Below are 18,398 nucleotides of genomic sequence, written 5' to 3'. Positions count from 1 at the left end.
TTATGCGATTCTACAAGCGTATCTTAAGCCCAACCTGTGCATTTGCGCAGTCTGATCAGGGGCGATGCTGTTCGCTATACAATAACCTTATGTGTTATGGTCTCATTATGTTTCTCCTGACCAGACTAAGAGATGCGCAGGCACACATGAGTGGGCAATACATATGATGGGCGCATATGGAATAATACCCATTTTCGCATGAAGAGGGTCATTAAAAGCTCATCGCTAATTGTAAATGGCACATTTAAGCACAATGCTTTTCGATACAAAATTGTATTCAAAATAGCAAACTTGTAAATAAGGGCAGCCTATCCAGGCATTCAGGAACCATTTCCAGACGTGCTGACCGAGTACGGCAAACATTTGTGGTTAAATAAATTAAAGATTTTTCTCTAATCGGGACAAATAACTATTTGTTTGTTTTCTCACCTTGAAAGCAAAACTGAGTTTATTGATAGTGGATTATATATTCCCCCGGACGATTTAGTGAACGCGTACTGACCCTGAAATTATGCGAGATGGATTTTAAAGCGTAATTGTAACTGGGACACAATTTGTGTCTCCCAATTTCCTTACACTGAATAGTGATATATCCTTTGCGCTGAGCACAGACACAGTGATGTAGCCAAAGGTTTTATCTCAAATCAGCCTATGAAATATTTGAATATATTCATGCGTATCTGCTGGCGTTATGTAAAAGTCATTTAAGGTGAAAAGCAGGTTAAAACAGCTGTGCTGAAAAAGCGCATTACTGCTATATACACATGTTTAGGTCAGAGTTGTTGACATTGTGTGAACTGTTAGGGTTACAAGTAAAGCATCAACAACAAAGTATGGGTTAACAGGGCTGTCTTTATGGCTACCTAATTGCCGAGTACAAAGTATTGCATGCAGATTTATTTTTTATTTATTTTCATCAACTATGTTATTGTATATTTTGAATTTGTATATGTTGTCAAAAGTTGTTCACAGGAAATTTCCATAATGAAATTATATTATTAGTAAGATAGGTATTTGATATTTAAAACATTATTCATTTAATATGATGGTAATTGCAAATTGTCTTTATGTTCAGTTCTCATTACCATTTTTATCATACTTACTATGCAATCTGAACGTCAAAAAGGGCCATGTTGTTGTTATCTTGTCTAGGTTATTTCTATAAAATAAATAGGATGATAAAACATGCACACACACCTCCACCCGTGTGTTAAGACACACTCTTTATAAATTTGAATGGGTTGTGTTGATTTCAAACTTGCGATTAATTTTGAAAATGAGTTGTGTCTTATGCAATAGGGAACAACTTCAGTGCCTTCAGCGCTTTGATTATAACAATTGTTATGTTGTGACAATATCTCTCTTGTAATACTTGTAAAGTCATTTACCATTGAGAATACACAATATAATTAGTAGATTTAAATTGTTCTAAAAAATGCTGTAAATCTGCTGTAAACCCATTCAATATCAGGCTTCTGGCAAACATAACAATATATCATGAAAACATGAGATCTTATCATTGATTCTCAAGTATTGTAATTTCTTGGTTAAAATGGACCAATGTGTTCTTTCCATTTGAACATAATGTATTTATTTGAGCTAAAAACAAGAAATGTGTTTTTCAAAAACACAATGCCCGTGTGTGTGTGTATCAGAGTTTATTTACAGGTCCTATATCATATGGCAGGTTTAGAAATTATCTCCCTTGTAAAGCTTATTACTTCCTTTGGATTGTACTTCTTGAATTTTGACCTTGAAGGACTACCTTGACCTTTCACCACTCAAAATGTGCAGCTTTATGAGATGCACATGCATGCCAAATATCAAGTTGCTATCATCAATATTGCAAAAGTTATGGCCAATGTTAAAGTTTTCGGACGGACAGACAGACAGACAGACAGACAGACAGACAGACAGACAGACAGACAGACAGACAGACAGACAGACAGACAGACAGACAGACAGACAGACAGACAGACAGACAGACAGACAGACAGACAGACAGACAGACAGACAGACAGACAGACAGACAGACAGACAGACAGACAGACAGACAGACAGACAGACAGACAGACAGACAGACAGACAGACAGACAGACAGACAGACAGACAGACAGACAGACAGACAGACAGACTGACAGTTCAACTGCTATATGCCACCCTACCGGGGGCATAAAAATGGACTTAACTATTCACTCTTGTGTCTTTTTCATGACATGATCCAGTAAATTGTTTCTATTGAAATATTCTGAGATTTCTGGTGATTTCAATGATACCATATTCAGTATAACAGCAACCAAGATGTATCCCAGATTTACTTTTATCATACCGCTGCATTGATATCTGTCTGATATAACAAAATTTAATGCTATATATGCAGCACAATTCAAAGGAGGACATAAAACATACAGTCAATATAAAATGAATATTGTAATTAAATCATATAGTTATATACATTTTTATCAATAGCATCTTTGTACAAAACATAACAAAAGAGAACTGTTCAAGTGCAATTGCTCATAGGCTTAGAAAGGTCAAATAACAAGAGGGCCATGGATCTAGTGCACTCACCTGAGACCCAAAGGAACTAGACTACATTTGTATTTTGAAAAAGTGCAAATAGATCCATGAAGATTGGACCAAACAGTGACTTCTAGAGTATGAACATGTTTTATTTAATTTGACCTAGTGACCTTGTTTTTGAACTTACATGACCCCATTTCAATCTATGCCGAGACTTAATTGGGAAAAATTTTCTCACCAAAATTTCATGAAGATTGTCCAATAAATGTGGCTAATATAGTGTCAACATGTTTTCCCTATATTCATAAAAGGAAAACTGCCCAGCCCCCGATCGGCCATGTTTTTCATCAAACCAGACCAATTTTCTAACTAGACCATGAAGTCATGAGAGCGAGTATTCTGACTATCATTTAGACAGCACTAAGAATGTGACTTACATATTTTATTATAGCCATATAAGGAAAAATGCCCCCCCCCAGGCAGCCATGTTTTTCAACGAACCGGAACCACTTACTAACTCATCCAAAATATTATTAAAAACAAAAGTTCTGACAAAGTTTCATGAAGATTTGACAATAAATGTGACTTCTAGTATTAAAAAGGTTTTAATATAGCCATATTTGGAAAACTGACCCACCCCCTAGTGGCCATGTTTTTCAATCAACGGATACCATTTTTGAACTAGTCAATAATATAATTGGGACACATGTTCTGACTAAATTTCATGAAGATTGGACTAAAAATGTGACTTTTAAAGTGTTAACAAGGTTTTACTATAGATGTATAAGAAAAGTGCCCCCCCCCCCCCCTGGCGGCCACGTTTTTCAACAGACTCAAATCATTTTTGAACTCATCCAAGATATCATTAGAACTAATGTTTTGACCAAGTTGATGAATTGGACAATAAATGTGGCCTCTAAAGTGTTATCAAGATAAATGTTGATGAGCCACAACAGACAAAAGGTTTTCACAAAAGCTCCCCATGAGCACGCTAAAAACTACACGCATGTCACAGACATAACTAAAACCCCTGCAGCGCTATGTCAGATACATTTATGGGAAATTTTTTTTAGAAATGTGTGGATCACTGAGAATTAAGAAACTGTTTTGCCCATCTATTATTGTTTGTTATGATAAGTTTCAGTTTTATAAATGGCTTAATCTAAATTAATCTGAAATGCATCAATGAAATCAAAATGAGCGTTTTGGATGTTCTTTATATTTTATCCTCTTCAACACTCTCATAGCCATATGATGGCGGTCAGTTTACCTACTCACACATTTAGTTGGTAAGCAGGCACTAAATATGGAATTCCTCATGCATTCTGTTCGTTAAAGCTTAAATTGCAAGTATTTTGATTCTCTCAGAACTACACAAAATATAGTTTTTCACACTGTCACAACTCAGTGTGAGAAGTGCCTGACAATCTTGGACCTTTGCGTTTGTCTTTCACCTCTTTGGACTTTTCTTTCAGTTTCTTTGTCTTCTTGAGGTGTTTCAATTTCTCTTCCATGGCTACATCAATTGTGCTCTCATCCTGCCACAAACACCAAAATGAAGGATTTTACAAACACATAAACATGACCTGATACACAACATTTAATAGCAGATAGTGTGGTGCAAATACAGGTTTTCATGTTCAATGAGTTGGAAAATTCCTTTCCAAAATACCTAAATTTAAATAAATATTTATGTTTTATACTAAAAGATTAAATATAATATCAACGTTTAGTTTTGATATACATTGCGAATTGCATATTGTCAAACAAAAGAAGATGAATTGTGGATGTTGTATGATAAAGGTACACACCAATGTCTCTAAATTCTTCTGTGCATTGACAACTTTTTACAAAATGTTCCATCTTACAGTGACAACAAGGGATCTTAATGTTCAGATGAAAACATTGCCCACATAGGGACCTGTATCTGTATATGTCCCATTTAGTCATCAAATCCAATGTCAAAGTAGTATTGAGCATGCATTTTTAAACATAATGTCATTCATCTGATGTTTTTTATCTTTGGTTTGCATAAGCCTCTTCATTTTCTTAAAGTATGAACTTTTCGAGTCAAACACTGGAAGGGGATTAACAACACTGCAATGACTGTAATGCAAAGTTGTGCCATAACAATAAATAATGAATAACTGAAACAAGAATTACCTGATATCTTTCCATTTCCACTGCTTTGTATGGATTGAAATAATTGTCTTCCTTTGGTATCAAACCAATTTCTTGAGCCATCTGCAAGTAATAAACAAATACATGTCTCATAACTCAGTGTGTCTTACTACTAAGTATGTTAATTCAAATAGTGTTGTGTAAAATCTGACCATTACTGTGCTGAATAAAAAAATAAATAAATGATCTAAGAATTTATTTTTAATTGTTACAAAAAAAGATCTTTTTTAAATATCCTCAAAGTATAATACACCAAATTTAATTAAAATATTCCCTTTGTCGTATATGGCCAATGGACTAACATTAACATACCATACAAGACATTTCCCTACAATACATTACCTTGAAACATACTACCATACTTACACTCCCATACATCATACTACCAAATACATTTAACAAATAATATTTAATGAGCCCAGTTATGTTGTTATGTCTGAAAACATCTAACATTTATAACGCTATTACATACGTGAACACTGTTTCAAATCTATTCATATAATCAGATGAGTAATATGGAAATCGCATGGAGCCAACTGTATGTCTTTTTACATAGAGAATACTAGGTTTGGTACTATTGAATAAAGATACATTTAATTAACCAGGGTTAGACAAAGAGAACCAAAAGCCTTGGAAAATTTTATTTGTAATGAAAACTTATCTTTAATTAAATCATTGTATTCTATTTAGTATTTACCCCATCAATTTTACATTTTTCTTCATTTATACTAAAGAAAATGGCTGAAGAATCACTATTAAAATACAGCTCAGTTTATACAACTACGATGTTCCTTCGCCATTCCACTAAAGATGCTGGTAAAAAAATTAAATCTATCCCTGATATTTTTAAACCCCTAAGGTCAGTAGCTGTTACCAGATTGAGCAGTTTCTCATGGGGTCCGGTGAACGCGCGAGACTCCATGGCAAACCATGTGGCCCAGCCAATCAGGAACTCCCACTGCTTGTTGGTGTCGTACAGTTGGTGGGTCATGTCAGGCAGGTGCAGTAAGATGTCCGCAAACAGGGCTGTGTTCTCAAGCACTTTGGAAACAGCTGCAGTGACAAACCCATGATGATGACAGAGTGGTAAGTAAATTCATGGCAAAACAATCCTTGACACTTGCTTATAGCGGTTTAAAGCTACAATTAACTGCAATATATAATTAGTACAGTAATGGGAAAATACTAACATACACTATAATTAAGTCAATGAGTAGGTTTACATTTGAGTTTCAAATCATAGTTAAAGCATCGCAAAAGGGACAGTATCACAACATGGTGTTCATTAAAATATCAAATTATCAAATGCATATCTTACACTCTTTCACATTTTCATCTGTTGGCCAGTCGTCACCAGGAACAAACCCCCAACCTGTCAAATTGTTTTTTGCTTCACCAATGATCTGTGAGAAAGTTGTGTAAGATGAATATATACAAATATTTTGTTTACCAGCAGATCAAGTAAAAGGATAAATGCAATTTTCACTTAATCACATACATACTATCAGTAATGTGCCATTGAAACAAGAGTTGTCACTGAACATGATTAATACCCTCAAAAAACTGCAATGACCCATATATATTGAGCATTAATGACTATTACTGTACTTTGACTTGTGATCTCCAAGTAAGACCTTCAAGGCCCCCATGCTGTTTTGTGGATGACAAACATCTTATACAGGTGAACATTTGAGTCATGTTATTTGAAAATTCTTAATGCTTGCTGATACTGGTGACATTATAGAGTGGACAAATCTTATTTCATCAACAAAAAAGATTAAGCTTGACCTTTGACCTCTACATATGACATTAACCTTGATGGCAGCCATAGGGGTTTTTGCATGGTGCACAATGAATCTTGTGAATGATAACATTTGCATAATTTTTTATATTTTTTTTAATGCATACAAATTTATGTATATAGTGGCTATAAAGTCATTCAACATCCACCCAAAAATGCCATCCTAAGGTTTTCATATATCGTATACATATAGATCTGTATGTTAAATATGTATATCAATTATTGAGTTACTGAGCAGAGACTCCATTTTGACATTGAAAAATATTGCTCACTTTATCACTTAAAAAAATAATAATTTCAATGTATGGTCAAGTGGGTACAAGCCCTATTTGAACAATATGGCGCTGCATTTTGACCATTTACTGCAAAGGACGGCCTTGATCTTAGAGGTAGACAGGTGGCATTTTCTTGCAGTACAAACTCCAACATATGTTAACAATTTTGCTCAATTCTTCAATACATGGAAAAGTTACAATTTCTACAGGTTTCATAACAGCCATTTAAAGGACAAAGTGATTACCATATTCATAATTATGGAGACAGCATATCAAAATGTATCATTCAAAATAGCAAATATACATTGTATATGTAAAAGAGAATGTTGGGAATTCTGGTACAAAATAATCATGAGACACTTAAGCCAGTACTTTTTAATACAATGATTTAAGATTTTTTTTTAATAAACGTGTCTAGTAGAGAAGGGAAAAAAGATGGAGACCAAAATGCACTTCTGTGTAAAATGTTATTGTATGAAGTTCTTTGCAACCCATTGATTTTTTCAATCATGTTTATTTGCTAAGTGATCATAATCAGGTTGAAGGTGTTGATATGCAGTTTTTTAATGTAAGTGACAAATAATGATAGAGCATTAGTTGCTAAAAAATGTAATTACAACTCTTTACATTATTATAAAATCAATGAAATAAAAAAACTTCTTGAATGAGGTATATCAAAATATCTTAATATATTCATGAGAATTAACATTTTGTTATAATTTATATATGTTCTTTAAATAAACATAAATACAAGCAAAACAGCCTCACCTGTATCACCTTTGTTAACATAGCCTCGACAACTTTATACTTCGCTTCTACCTTTATTTTTGACTGGAGAATTGATTTAACTGCATCAACTTGTATGGCACGGTTATGTTCAAATAACCTCAAGTCTGAAAAATAACACACATTGTATTCATATGATGCTGTAGCAGATTTGCTTTTCAATGAATAGAATAGAGAAAGAGTAGAATAGATACGACAGATACCTCAACAGGATTATTATTAGTATATGTGTTAGAAATAGTAGATACATTTATAATTCATGTTTTATTTCCTAAGTAACTGGGTGGTGGCAACAAAAATTTAGTAACAGATGGATGATAATTTTTTAACAATGCTTTTATTGCTAAATATCGTAACTGTTTATTAAAAAAAAAGTTTAAACAAGAGCTGTCTCCATAGGATGACATATGCCCCCGATAAACGCTTGGATAGAAGTTATAAGCATTTTTCAAAACCTAAACGCATTTTTCGACAAGTATACGCGGATCCTAAGTTCAAGGTCAAGGTCAAAGGGGTCAAAATTTGCGTGCATATGGAAAGGCCTTGTCCATATACACATGCATCTGAAGCGACATAGAAGTTATGACGCAAAGTGTGACCGACACACGGATGGACGGACAGATAGACAGATTATTGTCAATGCGATCACTATATGCCCTCCTTAGGGGGCATACAAATTTAATAATAACTTTATATTACTTAAAGCCTTTGTTTTTGAAATATGTGAAACAACCTTGTAAATAGGAGAAATAATTTTTTTTAATCATAATTCTGGTTGAGTAGAAAATATAACAAGGGCTGTTTGTAAGACATGCATGCCCCCCATATGGGCTGTCGGTTGTAACGGCAGCCATTGTGTGAATACCTTTTTTGTCACTGTGACCTTGACCTTTGACTTCGTGACCTGAAAATCTATAGGGGTCATCTGCCAGTCATGATAAATGTACCTACGAAGTTTCCTAGGCGTTAGCATTCTTGAGTTATCATACGAAAACCATTTTACTATTTCGAGTCACTGTTACCTTGACCTTTGACCTAGTGACCTGAAAATCAATAGGGGTCATCTGCCAGTCATGATCAATGTATTATGAAGTTTCACGATCCTAGGCCTAAGCGTTCTTGAGTTATCATCCGGAAACCATCTGGTGGACAGACCGACATGTGCAAAACAATATACCCCCTCTTCTTCGAAGGGGGGCATAATAACCAAGCCACGAGGGTGCACAAGTTATAATGCTAGTTCAGATCATTTTTAAGTTTCAGACCACTAGCGGCCATACTTTTTGAGTTGTGTGCGACAAACATTAATAAATGAAAAATTTTGCTAAAAAATAGGCCATACCTCCAGTCATGACAAAATCATCCTTACCAAAATATACACAAGTTCACGTGCTAATTAATATGTTTAATAAGTGTCAGTTCTCTATCTTTACTTTTGAGTTTTGAGTTATGCCAAACACAAGCAAAAAACAAGAGACGTGCTGGTCAGAAACAAAATGCCCCCTACTACGCCACTTTGAATTAAAATATTTCTTTTTATTAAATCCCTTTAAACAATATTACTTTCCTTGTGAAAATGATCTGTTACTGCCAAATGATATCAAATAGAAATTATCTTCAATATTGCAAAAGTTATGGCCAATGTTAAAGTTTGCGGACGGACGCACCGACTGACCGACGCACAAACTGACAGTTCAACTGCTTTATGCCACCCTACCGGGGGCATACAAAAGTAAACTGGGGACATAAAACATAGCAGAAATTGAAACAATGCATACACTTACAACGTCACACTTACATCTCTGGAAATCAGAAATGCTGCCTTGAATCTTTCCTTCAATGCGGTCATCCTCTGTTTTTCTGCTAGATTCTTGAATGTCTGGACCATTATCATCTTCAACTTGTATTTTGTCAACACAGTGCACAACAAAATGTTCAACAATAATTGCCACACTAATTGAAAGGAAAATATTTAAGCGAAATGCCATTGGTAACACGAATCTGCTCAACTTGTATTTTCAGTGACCTGAAAAACAAATAAAACTAGAAATAAGTCACAGACACTGATAATTCAGAGCCCAAGATAATTTTGGGGAAAAAGGGATTTTCTTCCATTCATACACTGTAACTCCAATATAAGGCGGATGACGGGGTCCAAGCCACGCAACAGCTTTATAAACGGATCCGCGTTATAAGTTTTGAGCTCATTTATTGCAGAGGGCTATAAAAACAGATATAGTATCGCCTATAATATAGGTCCTGTGTAATTGCCATTTATATTTTAATGAAGACAGTAAACAGTTTTATTAAATCAATATGAGTGTGACACTATGACAGAGATAAAGCAGGAATTATTACGAGGTGTGGATTTTTATCACTTATTTCACCCTATTTCTGAACTGAAATCCCCTATTTTTCAAAAGTCAATGGTTGAATTTACAGCTTTATAAGCTTTTGACTTGAAATTGTGTTGGAACCATGCTACAAACAAGATTGCTCAGCGATATACCAGTGTATACCTGCCTAATATATATAGAAGCAGATGAATAGTGGTCTAATAAATGAGAAGTATGAACCTGATTTAGTGAAACTTTATATATATATTGATTAATTTGCCGGAACAATATTACCATAAATAAAATATATCTGAATACTGTCGAACAATGCTCTGAGACCACTACTGTAAAATTGGCACTTGCACTTTTGCAAAATGTGAGTAAAAAATCAGTATTGTGAGTGCTGTTTGTTTCTCTATTTAACAGTTAAAATCTCTGTAACGTGTCATTTTCATGATTCCAGCACCTGTCTCAAAATAACTTATTATTATAGTATTTTACCTAAATAATTCAAATTCAAAAATTTTATGCGCACAAATTGAAGTTAAAATTTGTACCTGTGTATGTCAGTAAAGTTTGATTGGTCATTGGCGGCTCGGGTACTACTTACATGTACCCCAGTACGGTAAATATACTTAAACGTACCTGGTCGATATTAGACTGCCTCCCCGAGTTGTATTCCTGTCCAAAATCCAATGCAGTAAAACGCGCTACCGAATCCCATAAAACTATCTTATTTATCTTAAACAAACTTATCTTTAAAAAAAAAACTTCATCAAAGTGCTTTTTGAGTACGAGTTTTGATAACAAAGTGGCCACTTAACAGAAAATTGACATAAATGTAACATAATTAATTAAAAAAAATTAGCCGACATTAACCGATTTAGCGTAAAACTTCCTGAGAAAGTTCTACTTTACTTACCAAACCCAGAGTACATGTAAGTAGTACCCATCCGACAATGACCAATTAAGCGTCAGTGAATGCTTTAAAAATGCCTAATTTAATATTTGTTTGGATCCCATATGTTAACATTCTTATTATCGCTGGCAAAATATGAACACAAAATTTATTTTTGTTACACTTTTTTTTAGTCTTTCACGAACATCTGCTGTTCTGGTATACGGACCATATGGGCCAGACTAATAGACCTAGATTTGCAGACCATACAACCCAGATTTGCAGACCATACAGCCCAGGTTTGAATACTTTGAAGACTGTACGGCCCAGATTTGCAGACCATACAGACCACATGTTTTTACGTCATGTAGATTATTTTAATACATGTACATGAAATACTAAAATGCTGTGCATACTATGATACTATGCACCTGTTAGAAAAACGGTTCTGACTGTGTCTGTTGTGAAGACTGGTACAGAAATTGGACTTAATAACTAATGTTTTAGAATTGAACCATAAGTGTACCGCAAACATGTCAAAACACTTCTAGTGTGCACGGAAATATCGCAAAAATATGTAGTGTATACTAGCGATTTGTCTGCTTGATGGTCAACACGACAGGTTACAGTCGAGTACTTAGATATAATTATCAGAGAACATAATTTCACACACGGACCAAAAAAAAAGAGCAAAAGTAGACATTGGATGCAATCACAAAGCGGCGCCTGTATGTTCCCCTCGAACAAATATCCGAAATAAGCTATCCGAAATAAGCTATTTCCGTAATGTGTTACAAACTAACGCATCTACCGTTTTATGCGGCTGTATTGCCTTCGTACGGATTTTGTTCATATAGAAGATCTATTTTGTACTACATGTATCGGATCTTTTAATGTATTCAACGCCGCTTCTAAACAATAAATGCAAATCACATAAAGTTGTGTCAATTATTATATTTTCGACACGTGTTGATCTTGTAAACAAACAATCAGACGCTCATTTCCAGCGGCGAGGTATAAAACCCGGAACTATCCGGAAATCTTTATGGTAAAACCCGGAACCGATATAAATGGTTATAACTTCATTATTATTCGTCCGATATTAATTATAATGGTACCGTTGTAAAGAAGATCCTCTACAGATTCTAACCATATCAAAATATTTTATGGCAGGGTCGTAGTCGGCCTGTAAATCGCGGACAAAGTTGGCCTGTTTTAACGTTTTTTTTTACACACGCAAATGCCGAGAAGAAAACCCGGAACCGATATAAATGGTTATAACTTCATTATTATTCGTCCGATATTAATTATAATGGTACCGTTGTAAAGAAGATCCTCTACAGATTCTAACCATATCAAAATATTTTATGGCAGGGTCGTAGTCGGCCTGTAAATCGCGGACAAAGTCGGCCTGTTTTAACGTTTTTTTTTACACACGCAAATGCCGAGAAGAAAACCCGGAACCGATATAAATGGTTATAACTTCATTATTATTCGTCCGATATTAATTATAATGGTACCGTTGTAAAGAAGATCCTCTACAGATTCTAACCATATCAAAATATTTTATGGCAGGGTCGTAGTCGGCCTGTAAATTGCGGACAAAGTCGGCCTGTTTTAACGTTTTTTTTTACACAGGCAAATGCCGAGAAGAAAACCCGGAACCGATATAAATGGTTATAACTTCATTATTATTCGTCCGATATTAATTATAATGGTACCGTTGTAAAGAAGATCCTCTACAGATTTTAACCATATCAAAATATTTTATGGCAGGGTCGTAGTCGGCCTGTAAATCGCGGACAAAGTCGGCCTGTTTTAACGTTTTTTTTTACATACGCAAATGCCGAGAAGAAAACCCGGAACCGATATAAATGGTTATAACTTCATTATTATTCGTCCGATATTAATTATAATGGTACCGTTGTAAAGAAGATCCTCTACAGATTCTAACCATATCAAAATATTTTATGGCAGGGTCGTAGTCGGCCTGTAAATCGCGGACAAAGTCGGCCTGTTTTAACGTTTTTTTTTACACACGCAAATGCCGAGAAGAAAACCCGGAACCGATATAAATGGTTATAACTTCATTATTATTCGTCCGATATTAATTATAATGGTACCGTTGTAAAGAAGATCCTCTACAGATTCTAACCATATCAAAATATTTTATGGCAGGGTCGTAGTCGGCCTGTAAATCGCGGACAAAGTCGGCCTGTTTTAACGTTTTTTTTACACACGCAAATGCCGTAAAGAAAACCCGGAACCGATATAAATGGTTATAAATGCATTATTATTCGTCCGATATTAATTATAATGGTACCGTTGTAAAGAAGATCCTCTACAGATTCTAACCATATCAAAATATTTTATGGCAGGGTCGTAGTCGGCCTGTAAATCGCGGACAAAGTCGGCCTGTTTTAACGTTTTTTTTACACACGCAAATGCCGTAAAGAAAACCCGGAACCGATATAAATGGTTATAAATGCATTATTATTCGTCCGATATTAATTATAATGGTACCGTTGTAAAGAAGATCCTCTACATTTTCTAACCATATGAAAATAATGAATATCAACCGACATGACCGACAGAAATGATTCGATGCACGATGTGAATCAAAATTTAGTTTAAGTAATACGACACAAAGAAACTTTTTTAGTTTACGGATCATTTCGGCTTAGAGGACTAAGACAGTCATGTAAAATATCAAATAAAATATATAGTTATAATCAACTGGTAGCAAGTTATAAATATATCGGCAATGTACCAACCGAAAAGCACTTCATGCTGTTTATCATCTTATACGTAAATTGATGTAAATGTTTTAAGTTTTTCTAATTGACGTGAAACTCTTAAATAGAAATTGCAGCATGAATTTTAGTTAATGTGCTTATTAATAATAGCGATTTTAATGGTTCCATTAAAACCATTTATTGCGCGAGCATCGAGACACTTTTGAGTTATTGATGTTAGCACAATGCAAGGTGACACAATAGTATCAGTTTTTAATTATGTGTAATTTCATTCGCACCTCTCGCTTAACTCAACGTTCAAAGGCACGCGCACTTTCACACTTTATTAGCGCCGTCTTTAATCTGTTCTATCTCTTTTTACAGAACAGATTGATGTGAACTTAATGAACACAATTATTTTAACTAATGCAAGTTTAGCTAGAATTAATATATGACTTCTTGCTATACAATCATTATCATTCGAAAATGGATCTTATTTAATTGTGGTTCCTTTTTTGAACTTATGCTGTCCGCCAACATATAGAATAGGTAGTGTCAGTAATAAATGTATTGCTTTAGATTCACATGTTTGTTTTTTTTAAGATATGTAAGATGCAAATGTGTCTAACTTATATTGTTTTCTGGTCTTTAAGCTATCTTATATATGTGACTACGTGCTATTTGGTTGGAGAAATGACAGATTCAAATGTGTCTTATTTATATTTTATCCATGTATCGTGTGTATTCAGTGTCATGCGAAAATATATCTTATTTCTTAATTTCCACCTTCACACTTTATTAGCGCCGCCGTTAATTAGTTCATTAAATTAATTAATTTAATATAATGTGCAACGGTGAGGTGGATCAATGCTCGTTGTTAATTTAAATACACACCACTTCAGCAATAAATGAAATCAGTTATTTTGGCTGTAAATCCATTTTTTTTCCGTACAGTAGCCATGTTCCTGTGTATTGAGCTGATAAGATCACCACAGCAAGTTGCTAATACACAGTGTAGACTTAAACGAAATTGGTTATTTTGACTGTAAATCCAATTTTTCCAGTACAGTAGCCATTATGACCATGTTCCTGTGTATTGAGCTGATACGATACCCACAGCAGGTTGCTTATACACAGTGTACACTTCCCCTGTTTTATTATAGTATTTGTTATTTACCTGCTTGGAATAAATGACGTGTATTCATTCGGGTCTGATGGCGTTTTTTTAAAGGTCATTTAATGCAGAAAAGCTGGTTTTCTGACTTATTTTTTTAATCATTTCAATTTAAAAAAGAAATAATGAAACAATGAATGTGTAATTTAATTCTCAACTCTCGCTTAACTCAACGTTCAATGGGACGCGCATAGTTCTTTTTATAAATTATGTACAAATATAATATGCTGTACATTGTTGTTTATTTACTCAAGAAGTACCAGAAAGAAGCATTGTTATGTATAAAGCGCTTTACTTTTTCAAAATTCTACATTAAATAAAGAAATATCGTATTTTTTGGTTAAGTGTACGTGCTTGATATATATTCATAAAATAGCAGTTTTTTTTTTAAACATTCGGTCTTTAACCTTTAATTTGATGCAAATGAAAAGAAGAACTGCCTTTTTTATTTTTATACTTAAATCAACATTTAACGAAGTCATTATTGACTAAATAAATATGTACATTTTTTCACTCCATTAAAATCGGCCCTTATAGTTTACTTTCATGTATATATAGAATAATTGAGTGCTTTTCGGTGATTCTATGCTGGCGCGATAGTGCTTTTCGGTTGCAAATAAAAATACTATTGTGCGTGATCTTTACACTTAAATCAATATTTAACGAAGTGATTAATGACTTAATTAATACGTACATGTTTTCAATCCATTATAAACGGCACTTATGGCTTACTTTCATGTAAATATGAAGAAATTGAGTGCTTTTCGGTGATTCTGTGCTGTCGCGGGAGTGCTTTTCGGTCTTCACATGAAGTGCTTTTCGGTCGGTATATTGCCGATATTTATCCAATATGGGGCATTAATACATCATAATAAACACAAGGTAGTATAAATATGCATGAAATATAACCATTTTTATCTAATTTAGTCCATTAACACACAATAGAAACGCATTTTTGCATATATATTGCGAGAAATCGAGTGCTTTTCGGTCTTCACATGAAGTGCTTTTCGGTCGGTATATTGCCGATATTTATCCAATTTTGGGCATTAATACATCATAATAAACACAAGGTAGTATAAATATGCATGAAATATAACCATTTATAACTAATTTAGTCCGTTTACACACAATAGAAACGCAAGTTTTCATATATATAGCGAGAAATTGAGTGCTTTTCGGTCGTCACATGAAGTGCTTTTCGGGCGGTATATTGCCGATATTTATCCAATTTTGGGCATTAATACATCATAATAAACAAAAGGTAGTATAAGTATGCATAAAATATAACCATTTATAACTCATTTAATCCGTTACACACAATAGAAACGCAATTTTTCATTTATATACAAGAAATTGATTGCTTTTCGGTCTTCACATGAATTGCTATTCGGTCGGTATATTGCCGATATTAATCCAATTTTGGGCAAAATGTAGTATAGACATACATTCATATAACCATTAATAACTAATTAAACCCGTTAACACACGCTAGAAACGATATATTGCATATATAGAGAGAGAAATTGAGTGCCTTTCGGTGCTTTTCGGTGATTGTATGGACCGACTTAAATACCAATAGAGCGTGACACAAACACAGCACAATTGTTTATTTCGGCAAACATTTTGATATTATTTGCTTTTAAACATAGCTTTTAATGACCATTGATAGATGAATAATGTTATACTATTATTTGTAATTTCAAAACATGTTACTTGGTGATTTTATTCACGTTCTATAAATACATCAGTTATTCTTATTAACCTGATGCCTGTTGTCTGCTACTGTTACAATACGACGCTTAAAAATGTGGATTGCATAAAGTTAAAGGTCAAATTCCGTGTGCACTATATTACTTGTAATAATGCATTATAAATATGTCAAGCATGTTCACTTTAACAAATACGATACTTCTTTATGTAATGTAGAATTTTGCAAAGGTAAAGCGCTATATATATGACAATGTTTTATTTTTTCTTGTTGATTAAAAACAAAAACAAAATATAACAATACATATCATATGTGTACATACTTTTGTAAACCAATATAATGAATCACGTGATGTTTTTATAATTTTGTTAAGCGTGCGTGATATTGAACGTTGATTTAAGCGAGTTATGCGATTTAAAAACTGATACCACTCAGCTTGATTTATAATTCATGTTCCAACGCGCCAATGTATTTAATTAAATGGTTTCATGAAATTGTGTTTAAAAGCATAACGATTAAAAGTCAGAAAAAAAAAACACAGTTTTGCACATAAAATGATCGCCAACAGACCCGAATTAATACACTTCATAAATGCCAATCAGATAAAAAACAATTCCAATAATAAAACAGGGGAAGTCTACACTGTGTATTAGCCACCTGCTGTGGTTATCCCTATTTATCAGCTCTATCTCAGGCACCTGGCTACTGTTATGAACAAATTGGATTTACTGAAAATAACTGATGTCATTTATTGCAAATTGTTATGTACATATAAAATAAACAACGAGCGTGGACCCACATCATTGTTGCACATTAGTATAAACTTCACTGTAATCTAGGCGCCCCGTAATCTGTTCTTAAAATAGACATAGCCTTAATAAAGACGGCGCTAATTAAGTTTGATATTAAAGAAGCTACATTAAGCGCACTGAAAAAGATGAATTGGACACATTTGCATCTTTCATTTATTACAAAGCATGTGAATATGTACAATACTTTTATTACTGACACATTATTCTTAAAGTCGACGGACAACATAAGAGGGAACCACAATTAAATAAGATCCATTTTCGCAGGATAGTGGTTTTTTTAGAAAATATTCACATATTATTTTAAGCTTGCATTAGTTACAATAATAAGTTCGCGTGCCATTGAACGTTGAGTTAAGCGAACGGTGCGAATTAAAATCTGAAACTATTATGTCATCTGTACTAACAGCATTAACTCAATGGTGTCAAATCCTCTATAGTCAATTAAAGGGGCATTTTCATTTTTTGAAGTAGTTAAAAACCAACTTGTAGTGAGTGATATTTTGATGCAACCAATTGAAACTTTTGACTTTAAATGACGAAAAATCGGATATGGGTGCATTGTGTGTGCTATGTATAAAACATGACAGTCACTACAAAATCGTATATATAATATACTCTGTAAGAGACGTTACATATTATGACATTTCAAATTTAAACCACAAAATTGACAACTATCCAAAGATATATCATTCATTTTAGTGAAGGAATGATATATTATAATAACCATGAAAAGTTTTTCCGTTTGACTATGCCTTTAACAAAATAATTTTTCATAATAATATATATAAAATAAACGAGAGTAATGATACCTTCCTTTCATGTATAGTGTACATGTAAGACAAACAGATTCTTTAAATTCATCGCTGTCATTACATCAGTCTATTAGCATCTCATTCGCAATGAAATAATTTGCATTTCACGTGTGCAGAAAATGATTCATATTTTGGTAAAAGGAATTGTACTTCTCTTTAGCGTATCTTACAAAAGTATAAGCACGCATTGCAGAAAGCACTTTTTAGAACAAAAAAATCAACGAAAGACTGACTTGCCTTTCGCTAGTAGTAAAATCGTTTTAAACGTCTTATGTAAACAAGACCACAAGCTGAAATAACTGCACAAAAATATGAGATTGTAAACGTATATTGCATTTAACACCAGAGAGAGAG

At 33.8% G+C, this 18,398-nt stretch overlaps 1 protein-coding gene across 2 annotated transcripts; it reads right to left on the bottom strand.

Annotated features, from left to right (window-relative positions):
- Positions 1-2,966: 2,966 nt before the first annotated feature.
- On the bottom strand, positions 2,967-11,801 carry LOC127870984 (coiled-coil domain-containing protein 134-like). 2 transcript variants are annotated; one of them, XM_052413594.1, is made up of 7 exons: positions 11,612-11,801; positions 9,365-9,592; positions 7,549-7,673; positions 6,023-6,107; positions 5,579-5,757; positions 4,687-4,767; positions 2,967-4,061 (listed from the first exon to the last, which is right to left on the bottom strand). In XM_052413594.1, the coding sequence occupies exons 2-7, from the start codon at positions 9,552-9,554 to the stop codon at positions 3,921-3,923; spliced, it is 801 nt and encodes a 266-aa protein (XP_052269554.1). In that variant the 5' UTR covers positions 9,555-9,592; positions 11,612-11,801; the 3' UTR covers positions 2,967-3,920. The 2 variants fall into 2 exon arrangements, with proteins under 2 accessions (XP_052269554.1, XP_052269555.1); XM_052413595.1 differs by lacking the exon at positions 11,612-11,801 and having other exon boundaries at positions 9,351-9,471.
- Positions 11,802-18,398: the final 6,597 nt, after the last annotated feature.

Source organism: Dreissena polymorpha, chromosome 3 (genome assembly GCF_020536995.1).
Source record: "Dreissena polymorpha isolate Duluth1 chromosome 3, UMN_Dpol_1.0, whole genome shotgun sequence".
Classification (NCBI taxonomy): Eukaryota; Metazoa; Mollusca; class Bivalvia; order Myida; family Dreissenidae; genus Dreissena; species Dreissena polymorpha.
Note: the sequence above shows the minus strand (reverse complement) of the source record. Positions and strands in the feature narration are given on the sequence as shown.